The following is a 12,178-nucleotide window of genomic DNA, read 5'->3' on the forward strand; positions in this document are numbered from 1 at the left end:
TTGTGTGAATCTCTCTGTGAAACTACATCTTTGTCTGGCAGGCTGATTATGCATACATAATTTGTCATTCTAGCATAACCGATCGGATTGTACAAACAAGTTTCGCGATTCACGACTTCTAGTTCAGTTTTCGAGCTAATTAAGAATTATGAAACCTAACGTTTTTGCTTTTCATCTTACCCTAAGAAAAAGGGGTACTTGAGAACTCCGATGACGTTCAAGACTGTTAGGAATAACATAAAATCAAATGAGTTGATTTAAAGATGTAATTAAGAACGTTAACGACGTAAATGCTAGTGTCAAAGTTTAAAAACAGGTTTTTAAGTGACGTACTTAAGAACATTGATGACGTCTAAGGTTATAATCCCCTTATTAATTATGGCATATGCTAAGGAACATTTAAGAAAATTGCTGCCGTTTAAGGTTTATTAATCCTCCTATTGGCTATGATAAGTTTATTTATTTATTCTCGGGTTAAACGGCATGATAAGTTTATTAAACATATTCATAGTGGGGGATTTTAAGTGTAAGAAGTTGTCTCGAATTTTTTGGTGACTCCTATAAATTATCCAAACTGGTTAAATCTAATCAGATTAAACCTTTCAAGTCATTGGCGTAAGCATCGAAAGACTTCCGTACATCCCCTGCTCTGCCGTAAAACTATTTGCAATCACTGATAAAAACTCTTTTAAGCTGAAACAATTTTATTGAATTTGAATTGAATTTTGATTATAAAAACTTTTTACATAGCTATTATATCATTTTATGTGAACTTAGTACATGAAAAAGCTAGGAGACTTAAATTCATAACATATATATATTGATACATTTGGTTTTGACATTGATTGAATATGTTACCTATATAGCTTGAAAGAAGAATAACCTTAGTTTGAAATCTTGAATGTCATTCTCGACCTAGCAACATGATTTTCCCAGTGTTTTTTTGGTTCCTCTTAAATTTGAATTATATCTAATGCTATCCATTCATCGCGATCCCGTTCGTGTTTCGCTGAACTTCCGCGCTTTGACCTTTAATGAGCCAGCGGCAGACGATCCCAGATAATAGATACGTTTTGGCTTAAGTATGTTCTATTATGATGCCATTAAATGGAACGTACAGTGGCAGCCGAAAATTTAGAAGCTCTCAAGGCGAGCGAGTGGCGGTTTAAACACAGGTCGGGTCTCCAATCAGAGAGAGATATATGCACGTATTCCGGGCTTGTTAAGATCGCCGGACCACCTACGGATCCACCGTGGCACCGTTAGACAACCAGTAATAATAGTTTTGTTAATTTGAGTATTGTATTCTCCTGTCTTTCGGATTGTTTTGTTTTTTCCGGCTGACAGAAATTGATAAATTATGATCGGTGCTTAGCGTTGATTAAGTTGTCGTGTCTTTCTTATGAATTCATCGAATGTCAAAGGCACCAGAGGCGAAAGATCAAATGCTGTGATATAGTTAGCCACCAAGTTCGAATGCTAAATTGCGAGATATTCATTCCGAGATGGCAAATAAAGAAGAAATCGAAGCATAAATCAATATTCGCATCGAGTGTCGAATCGCGCGCATGCGCAGCGGAGCGGCGCGATAAAGAGCGTTAAAATTATGTTCTGTCGCCTGGCTGCGCAAAATAAATACATACAGCGATCGGACCCATAATGAAGCCTATAAAGAGCCGGGGCGAAATCGGCTCAGCAGGCGCAAAGTGAAAAAAAATCAACAGATCACAAAAAATGGTCAAAATTTATTGTACGCTGACGGCTTTTTAATGAAAAAACGTTGGCTACCAAAGCGAATTAATGAAGGTGTGTGCGCATATATCCCAGTTCCCGAGTTCCCCTGTTTAGCTCGCGAAACCCTCATCAATTTCTGTGCCGGCACAAGTTCAAAAAATGAAGAAAAAAAGATGAGAAAGAACTGATCAGCATATGAATCGTTTTAGCATAAGAATAAAATCGATTCTCTAATGAAAATGGTTAATAGTTATACGACCAGCGGCCATTCATTCATTCAAACACGTGTTGCTCTTGGCTTATTGACTTATTTACCCTGTTTGGCGAAAAACAAAATTATGGAGGATCTCCCAATACCATTCTCATTCAGATTCCGAATCCAATTCCGATTCTGATTTCGTTGCCAATTCCGCAATTTGTTAATGGAGCTTCGCCGTTCACAACTTCATTGTGAGCGCAACCAGTATGACATTTTAATTATGCGCCTGTCAACCAGACTGCCTGGCAGCCAGCTTTCAATTGCAATTAATTATATTTTAATAATAGTGGATGTCCCCGGCGGTTGAAAAAAAACTTAAGTGTTGTTCTGGAAATGTTTTGTCACACATGGAGAAATTGATATCCTAAGGGGGTTAGCATCCCTCGCTGTATCGTCTTAATAAAATGGTTTGTTCGACTTATCAACCAGATCAGTTGCCGAAACCCTCATTTATCTCTGCCTCCGGACTCGCCCCAAATGTTTTCCTTATTTATTATATATTTTGCCTAAGCAAATGTTGATCATCAGTCAAGTTGGGGAAGATTTATGGCTGCGGAAGCGATCGCACCTATAGAACAAGGATGCGCCGATGACACTTGACACCTGCATTGCCAAGTGGCGCATTAACAACAATCATAATAACGATATCAGTGCCTTAATGACACTTTCGGGGTCGGAATATCTGTGTTGTTATGAGCAAATGTCAGTTGGCAATCATATTCACAAACTGCGGGACGAGTGGTTCCGCAAGGCGATCTCCGCGATAAACAAACTACGGACGAGTGACTGATTAGAGAAATTATCAGCAACCTTCGTTCGTTATATCATCAAATGGAAAACCCATGTTCGCATCACTCCCGATTCGCGATGACACGGCTGATGACCTTATTGACGTTCTGGCATTCTGACTTTCTAACCGATTGTGGGCAATTGGTGTTGCATATTCATTAGCTAAATGTAGCCACCAATTTATTCAGCCTTCGTCGGTGTCTTGTTTTACTTTCTTTGGCTAAAATTTAAATTATAGGAACAACAAATGTGTATATTCCTATCAAGCGAGGGACCACAAAGAGAAACTCGTTTTCCTGGAGCCATTAAAGTGTTGTCTATTTTGGGATCGTAGAATATAAGCGTGTGCTATAAATGTTATCTTAAATTAAATTGCTTTTGGCACTCCCAATTATCTCCCACTTGTCCATAAATTTGGGATATTAACTTCGAATTTGTTTGAATTTTCAAATTAGTTTGTGAATTGGTTTTCTAATATCGAATAATTGAAGATATGTTTTTCTGTCTTGTGAATCCCCGAAGTTATTATTAAAAAGATTTAATTTTTTTTAGATTTTTCAAATGAAATCGATTAATTTTATAATTTTGCCACTTTTATCAGAATTGATCAGGACAGATAAATATTTTCAACCTTTTGAATCCCCCAAGTTATAATCTAACGGATTGTGGCTTATACTATAAGCCTAAAACATATTACCGGCAAAAAATTTCCTGGAAGCATTTATTAACCGAAATCCAGTGTCATTTCTCCATCGGAATGAATCAGTGCACGGTTCACTTTCCTTGCATCGATTAAAAACAACTAGGTCGCCTGAGTCACTTAAGCTGAAGCGATGACTTTATAAAAATTAATATGCAACCGTCAGGATTTCTGCGGAAAGTACTGACCGCTTCCGACTTGTGAAGTCTTGAGTGGCCAGGGAAAAAAAGATACAATAAAATAAAGGAATGAAACATGCTGGTCCAGTGGGTGGCAGCCGATGTCCAAATGGACAGCACACGCGCAACGCAAGAAAGACATTAAATTGAGTCATAAAACTACACAAAGGCAAATCGGAGGAAGAACTACAGAAAAACATACAACCACGATAACCGGCGGATGATGCCAAGTGCTGTTAAATCGAGTTAAATGAGGTGTTGGGAATTTTTTACCTCGCTTAACATGCACGAATGTACATCCATACATCCATACGTAGACCGAGCGGACGGATTCACGCAGGTTTATTGAAATGCAAACACCGACAATCGACGATCGACGATCGACAATCGAAGGCCAATAATGTTTGCTTAAATCTTAAATCTTAAATCGTAAGTCTCAGCTGCAGCACAAATAAAATCACACTCGAGTAGGAAATGTAAACTAGCCGCGAAACAAAAACATCGACAACCTGGGGAGCAACAGCGAAGAGGAACATCAAAGAACATGTATCGGGCATATGTTTATTTCATATTTCTGTAAAGCATAATTTTTAATATTTATGTAGTTTTCGCGAAATAAAATAAATCAGCAGGGCAGCGGAGACGTCACTGGCGGTGCCTGAACGCAGATCACTTGCCTCCGATCGCCGATCGTTGTACGCTGGTCACTGGTTACTGGTTACTGGTCCCTGGGATTGGCAACTGCAACTGCCACTGGGATTGGACGCCAATCTGGGAATGGGGAGAAGGAGCCAGGGCCCGAGTCCAAGTCCGAGATTGGGACCCTCGCCCAAAACGTCATGTGTGGCATCAACATGGTCAGCGGCATCGGCGGCCCTAAAACGAGGTGAAATAAACAGAACCAGTTGGCGGTGGCCACACTAAAAATAATTCTATTTAATTTTTAGATATATATTGAATTAAAAAACATTTTAAAATTTTTTCTTTTAATTTTTAATTTTTGAAAATATACTTTTAAGGTTTTTGTAAAGATTTTTTTTTAAGCTTTACTAATAATATTTGCGATGTATTTAAAATACTTCTTTAAATCAAAGCCTAACGAAACAAATGTACCCATTTCAAGCTTTAATATTCTCTGAAAAATATATTTTACTTTCTTAAAAATGTAACCAAACTATAAATCCTACACTTGTGTCCATTGTAACTTTAATCAAAAAATATTAAGAAATGCGTTGTACACCTATTGGAGAGTATATTTTATAAACACCTAAATATTTTCTAAATTTCCCCGCGCTTTCCTTCATTTTTCTCAGTGCACCGGCAGGGATCTGCTGGCCCAAAAGAAGGCTCTGCTGGGCCGGCGCAATCGTTTGTACTTGTTAATGGCTTTGTACGCGTAATTATTTTGGCAAGAAGCCAGCGCGAAGCGGAAATGCGCCGGCCAAAAGCGAACGGGGCCAGTTCAATTCTGGCGATTCAGATACTCGTACACATGTGAATGCCCCACTAGCGATGGTGAAAGGATCAAGTGGCATTTGTTCTTGTGCGCCGCGACTGTGCATTTAATTGGGTGTTTTTATTGGTTTTTAATGATACGCGAAATGATCGAAGCTTCGACTGGCAGTCTGCCCGCAGGGCACCTGCTCGCCGTTTTCGCCGTTTTCGCGGGTTCCGCAGTTTTCCCAGCCAACTTGGCCAGCGGCCACGCCCACCGCGAAGGCGAGTGATTGTTGCCGAACCAGCAGGATGATTAATATAAAGTTCAATCTTCAATTACGCCGGCTAAAGAACACAAAACGACACAGCAGTAGCAGTAGCAACATGTTGCCGCCGTCGATCCACCAGCAACATGTTGCAGCTGCTGCTGCGTCGTTTTGTGCTTTTATGTGCGTTTTTTGCGTGCGTCGCTCTCTCATTTTGCTCACCTTTTCTGGCCGGGCAATCAGGTAGCTTCTTTACCTGTTGCTACCGCTGCTGCCTCTGCCGCCGCCGCTGCTGCCGCTGCCGCCGATCAGCGGTATAAAAACGTTGGCGCCGCCGAGCGGTCAACCAAACAGGCGACGCCTTCAAGTCTAGCTGCACGTACACGAGAGTGGAGTTGGAGTCGTCGGCTTTTTTTCGTGGCGCTCTTTTTTTCGGTCTCTGGCAAACGGCGATACACCTCCTTTACCGCCCACCGTTCAAAATTGTGATACAAAAAATTTCTAGCAAAATTTCAAAGCTAAAGTGTATGGAATATCAAATATAACACTGTCATTTATGAAAAGGTTATATTTGTAAAATAAAAACAAGTGCCTAAATAAATAAAAAATATATAAATCAACGTGTTGTTCAAACCCCAAATTACATAATAATCAAAATGATGCAGCCAAGTGCTCTATTACTAACCACCATCATGATCATCTCCTGCGGAGTGGCATTCGCCTGCAATGGAAAAATAATTGGTAAGTTTTTATATAGGTAATACAAGCCAAGGTCCCAAATATTCTATATGCAGCTCAGGGATTTTGGGTGTAGCCCATAAAAAATAGAATTTCAAGGCATGTCTAGCATGATTATTGAGCTTTTTTTCTAGTTCATTTTGGCTACACGTTTCAGCCATTCGATGTGTGAATGAATACAGTGAAGTGCAAATATTTGACCATAAACATACATTCTGTTTAAGCTGCGCTCGCTTTTTTCAGCGAGGGGCGCTCGAGAACTTTGCTTCATTTGTCCCGTATGTAAATTTCGACTAATGGGCCAGTTTGGCAGGTCTAACCAAAAATAGACACGCAAGTCGCCTTTCTTCATTTTCCAGTTTTAAACATTGTATATATTGCATAATGAATAGTTTAGAAAACCGACAAACACGGGCGGCAAATTACTTAAGCGTCGACCGGGATGGAAACCGGTTCAAATATCGGGTTTATAATATATCATATAATATTTGCCAGTGCCCAAATGGATTTAAAGTATTTTAGGTGGCTAACCTGTCAAGTGTCAACTGCTCATCCAGCCAAAAGGCCACTCAACTCGTCTAAAATCCCCTTCCAAATGAGATCAGAGCAGGAGCCTCGTAGAAACCCTTGAAAACGATTAGTGGCGTCTAATAATCAGGCGTGAAAAAAGAGCTCATTGAACTGACTTTGACGTTTTAATTGCCCCACCAAGTCGGGTTTAGAATTTGTAAACAAATTAAGTTACCAGACATCACAAATGCGCTGGCAAAATTATACAAATCGCTCGATTTTTAATGGGTCATTGAGCTGAATGGGCCACGCTTATGAATTTTTTGATAGAAATGGAAATAAAAATAGCTCGATGTTGCCGTAAAACAAACGCTTTAATGATCTTTGTTCTGCACACGCGGCGCTAAAACACCCAAAAAATTCCCAATCCACCAATAAAATGGAGAAAAACATTTTTATAGTGCGCGTGTGCGTTGCTGATTGATGGTTGCTTTTATGCTTTTGTCTTCGATATCGCCTGAATTAAATGGGGTTTCGTCTCGGGGACCGGGACCCCAACTTAATCGCATGTCACTGGTATCATCGTATCATATGTATCGCGGTATCATGGCTGTTAAGCCGAAGCGTTTTGCTGCGGCATCAATCAAAAGGCCGCCGTGCTAATAATGTAATTAAATATGTTGGGGCACAAGGCTAGTTGTGTAGTGATAATCAGTAAATGATAAATGAAAATGAAACGAAACATAAAGCATAACTATGAAAATTAACTCGCGCTAAATGCGGCGGTTATTTTTCAACGTCTCTCGATCCTTGCCTTTTTAGCCCCATTCCTTTGGGCCCTCTTTATTTTGCCTGCTTTTTTTAATATTTCGTTCAAGGTGAAGTCAACGCCTGGCCAAGATGCGCTGCAGTTAAGCACTTGTTAACATATTGTCGGCATTTGGCTGAGCGCCTCGAACGAGTTCGCTGCTTGAGTCTTTCGTTTCGAGCAAATATGACTGCGAGCTGTTGACGTTTCGTTGTCAACATTATCTCAGCGGTTTGCTTCGTCCGTAAGCGGAAACTGATCGACAGCTTTATGTGCAATTTGTCAGCGAAGGTAGTTCACAAATTTGCATAGCATAGCGCCCGCTGGACGCTGCAACCGCAGCATTGATATATAAAATCCGAGTGAAAAAAGCGAAATTCGAGGCTTTGCCGGATGATTGATGCCTGGGTGCCGACTTAAACACACAGCTCTGGGCCTGGTTTTTGGCTTTAGCCTACCGGTTTTCGCATTGATACAAATGTAGCATAATTTGACAGCTCCGTCTGGGCCAGGTCTTTTGAATTCTGATTTCTGACTCTTCGATTCTGATCGATCGCTGCTCATGGGCTATTTTTAGTCCCAGCCTTGAGCAGTATATGTATTAAGATTAAGTCGAGGCAAACGCCGTGTTTAGCATTCTCGGCTTTTGTTTGGCCCCAAAAGCCCCTGTATTGACATCTAGACCCATATATTTGTGAAGCTGCCAATTTATTTACCCAACACAGCGATCAACTTTGGGGCGCGTCAAGTTGTCTGACTTTAAATCCGATTCCGACAGGCAGACACGTCCCAGCACTTGACCGGCCGGCAAAAGCCATGGTCAAGTTGGAAGTTGGAAGTTGGTAGTTGGAAGCCTGGCTTAAATGCTATCACGTCGCGCCGGGCAATCAGCGCCCATCGCCTGCTCCATTATTATAATTATTAAAAATTATTAAGCGCGCGTAATTATTTAAATGAAATGGGGGCCCTCCCCAAGGATCCACTTCCGTCTCGGCCCCTTATTTTTTGTGATTTTCAACCGATCTCTGGGGTAATTAACACCCCGAGGCAATTCGGCTTAAACTGCAACCACTTTTCGTGCCTGATTGGCTGACACACTTCAAAGCAACGTCATGAGTCAGGCCTTGTAGGACCCTGACTTTGACTTTAAATCAAATCGCATTTCAACTAACGTCTTTTAATTGACGCCTTTGAGCAGCACGCGCCTGCTCGCATTTTGCATTTAATTTGATTTTATTCCACTACGTTTCGTTCTGTGTTCTATTTTAATTGGCAAACTTTAACGCAGAACCGGTTCAGATTTGGGAGCTTAAACGCTTTAAGGAAAGTGACACAGATGTGTCTTGTGATCCGGCCAACCGACTGGTTACATAAAACCAAAACCCTAAAAGCCGGCAATTTGGAGCATACGTAAGTGTCGAATATTATGTCGGCGGGGGGTTTAAATAATTAAAATATATGTAAAACTTAGGCCAATATAAATTGGTGGCTCTACTTGGGATTTCTGTGAGGCGCAGCCAAAACGACAGAGATTTCGACAAATATTAGCTAGATAGAAACCGGCTCTCTTGGAGTTGGTCTACGTGTCTCCATCCCCATCTCCACGTCAAAGGAGAAACACCAGCCCGAAGAAATCTACGAAAAATCAAGCATTTTAATGCAAACAAAAATAGATATGATAATATTCTCCAGCTGTGTGTGTCTGTCATGCATGTTCCCCCATAATTCCCCTTAATTTATGCAAATCTCGACCTAATCATTTCAGCATCGGGCATCACCACGGAAGAAAGATCAATCATCTTGCAGGAGCACAATCGCCTCCGGCAGATCGTGGCCACCGGACGCTACCCTGGTCAGCCGGGTGCCGAGAATATGCGCGAGATCGTCTGGGACGACGAACTGGCCGCCCGGGCCCAGAAGTGGGCCGATAACTGTCAGTTCCGTCACGATCCCCACCGCACGATAAGTAAGTCATCTGATTCTATATATCCTTACCATTTCCTATCCCATACCACACCTTAAATCCAGGAGCTGGAACCCATACGCGCAATGCATGTGGCGCGTATCTTTCGGTTTGAGATCTGCACGATTCGGTAACGATCATTGGTTTGGCCATTACAACTTAAGACTTCACTAAAATTCTTTGATTTAGCATCGTTATTTATAGCGAATGTATAAGCCCAAAAGTCTAATTTATTTTCATCAACTTTGATGGCACCTTTCACAGCCATTTAAACGAATTTCATTAATTAATCACTTGGTAATACCTTTTGAGAGTTTTCGACTTATAAAGTGATTCATTTGGTTTTAATCAGTGACTAATCACTACAATTTGGAAATAAGTCTTACTCATAAACCAATTAAAGAAAATATTTTAAGACCATTTTAAATTTGTTTAAGTGATGGCCACTTCAATGCGTTTAGTTTTTAAGATCCATCATATTTTCCATAATTTTCTGTCTGCACGAAGAGCTTATAAAACACTAAGACTAACCTTGCATGCTCAGCACCTCACCTCCATTCCCCAAGATTCTATTCCTAAAGTATAAAATTAAATCAATACTAACTTGTGACCTCTACCTATTAACAGATCGCTTCACAATGGGCCAGAATCTGGCTATCATCTGGAGTACGGCTCCTCTGGACGCCGATGACGGTGACTTCCCCTCGCGCATCCAGAGTTGGTTTAACGAGGTGCAGAAGTACTCCTTCGGGGATGCCTGGTCCCCCAAAACTGGACACTACTCTCAACTAGTTTGGGGCGAGACCAGCTTGGTGGGCTGTGGATACGCCGAGTACAAGGATGCCAGCAAATACAACAAGCTATACGTCTGCAACTATGGACCGGGGTAAGTTCAACAGATAGTAGTTGTCTAGACATCTCTTTGGTTATGTAACATTTTTAAAGAAAACATTATTAATAACATTTTAATCGTCTCAAAATCTTGTTTATAATAAACAATAAAAACTTCCTATATCATTTGAACAGAACCTAATTTATTCAGTATAAATACCGTAAAATTCGTTCCGTTTATACAATGCGAACAATAAAACCGTAGGAAATCTTTTTATTGGGTCTTAAAAATTATGATAAAATTTGTTTATTGATTATTGTTGAATTGATTGCTCAATTTATAAAGGCTTATATTGCAGGAGAATTTAACTTTTTAAATGGTAAATCTATTTAAAGTCAAGTTCTAACGATTTGTCTCTTTTTCCCTTGCAGTGGCAACGTGGTGGGCTACAATCCCTATGAGGTGGGCAAGCCATCGTGCTCCACGTACGGCATGAAGCCCTCGTCCCGCTACCAAGGACTCTGCTCCGCTCCAGGATCCTCGCCGGCATCGAACAGCGTTTACGGATCGAACACAATTGAAACGTATGAGTACGGCTACAACAGCAGCCCCGGTCAAACCGCCAATAACAAACCGCCGACTAACAACATTAACAAGAGCCAGTTCAGCTATAACAACCCAACCAGACCCAAGACCGCCCCCACCTTCAATCCCTCCCCGTTCAACCCACAGGCCGCGGTACAATCCCCACCATCATCACCGTCGACCGGCGGCGGCAGTTCGTTCGGCAGCGCCTCGAGGGGCGGCAGCCACGCCTTCACCACGGAGCCATCCCAGTCGGCAGGGCGGTATCAGCACAAGCTCGAGGCGTATCGGCCCAGTGCGGCCGAGTTCGAGAAGTCCGTACACAAGCATACCATACTACGCACCTATATAGAGCAGAATCAGCAGCGGCAGGATAATAGAAATCAGCAGGATAACCAGCAGGTGGATCAGCAGCCCGAACCCTCGAGCACCAAGAAGCCCAGTCGCGGATGGAGCCTACTCACCTGGCGCGGCTAGATCTAGAGTCCCTGCCCCATCCAAAATGCCGCTCAATGTATTAGGCCATTAATAGCTACTGTGTAGTGCCATTAGCCAACCACCAGGATCCATCATCATCTAAACCCCCCTCCTTTCCATCGCCTTGGAACCCTAGCGAATCTTATTTAAATACACCAACAATTGCCATATGAGTTGTAGTAGTTTCCCTGCCTTAAAAAGAGAATAAATGAAGCGTAGACGGCGGACCATTCATGCCACAGACGAATATTTGTATCAAATGTTTGCCACCCACCCGAACTGTCATCCTGTTAAACCAACCAATCGGCATTCAACATCGATCAGCTAGTTGTAGTATTGTGTTCAATAAAACAAGAATATTGATTTGTAAACGTGTATTTTGTTTGAATTCAAGGGTTAAGTACAGGGAGCTACTTACTAAACTATCATTAAAAAATGAGGAACTTAAGTTTAGGGCCGTTTTCTTAAAGTTATATTATTAAAGTGCTAGTTTGTTATCCACCACCTTGGTATAATACGTTCATTTTAAGCTTAACAAAATCAAAATTCGTAGTGCATGACAAAACCTGTTTGAAATCTAGTAAAGACGATTGAAAAAACCTCACTGCTGTAAAACCTAAATTTGGTTTCCGACTCGAAGAGAACTGGTTGTTGAATAAAAATCAGTTAAGAGCTTGGCTTAAGGGAGCGCATGCGCGACGACTTATACCGTTTAGACTCCGCTGAATTGAAGAGAGATTACACTTGAAATTTCGAGAAAACGAAGGGGAAATGGCTAGCCCCTCCGGCTAATGCTTTAAATGCAACAATGCCAACTTACAATTAAAGCCGGAAATCAAAAGAGCAAGCCAACAATGGGCTAATGAGCTGAAATGGGTAATGTATCGAGTTCAAGGGTTTT

General features: G+C 41.3%; 1 protein-coding gene across 1 annotated transcript; it reads left to right on the forward strand.

Annotated features, from left to right (window-relative positions):
• Positions 1–5,702: 5,702 nt before the first annotated feature.
• LOC108018770 (uncharacterized) lies at positions 5,703–11,648 on the forward strand. Its single transcript, XM_017086350.4, has 4 exons — positions 5,703–6,105; positions 9,186–9,386; positions 10,011–10,269; positions 10,647–11,648. Exons 1-4 carry the CDS (start codon positions 6,021–6,023, stop codon positions 11,275–11,277), a joined length of 1,176 nt encoding a protein of 391 aa, XP_016941839.3. The 5' UTR covers positions 5,703–6,020; the 3' UTR covers positions 11,278–11,648.
• The last annotated feature ends 530 nt before the right edge of the window (positions 11,649–12,178 follow it).

Source organism: Drosophila suzukii, chromosome 3, assembly GCF_043229965.1.
Source record: "Drosophila suzukii chromosome 3, CBGP_Dsuzu_IsoJpt1.0, whole genome shotgun sequence".
In the NCBI taxonomy this organism is placed as follows: domain Eukaryota; kingdom Metazoa; phylum Arthropoda; class Insecta; order Diptera; family Drosophilidae; genus Drosophila; species Drosophila suzukii.

Excerpts from the sequence above, each read along its gene's own strand:
- LOC108018770 (XM_017086350.4), top strand. The coding sequence starts at position 6,021 with ATGATGCAGCCAAGTGCTCTATTACTAACCACCATCATGATCATCTCC. Across the intron at positions 6,106-9,185 it reads CTGCAATGGAAAAATAATTG|CATCGGGCATCACCACGGAA; the intron begins GTAAGTTTTTAT and ends TAATCATTTCAG. Across the intron at positions 10,270-10,646 it reads GTCTGCAACTATGGACCGGG|TGGCAACGTGGTGGGCTACA; the intron begins GTAAGTTCAACA and ends TTTCCCTTGCAG.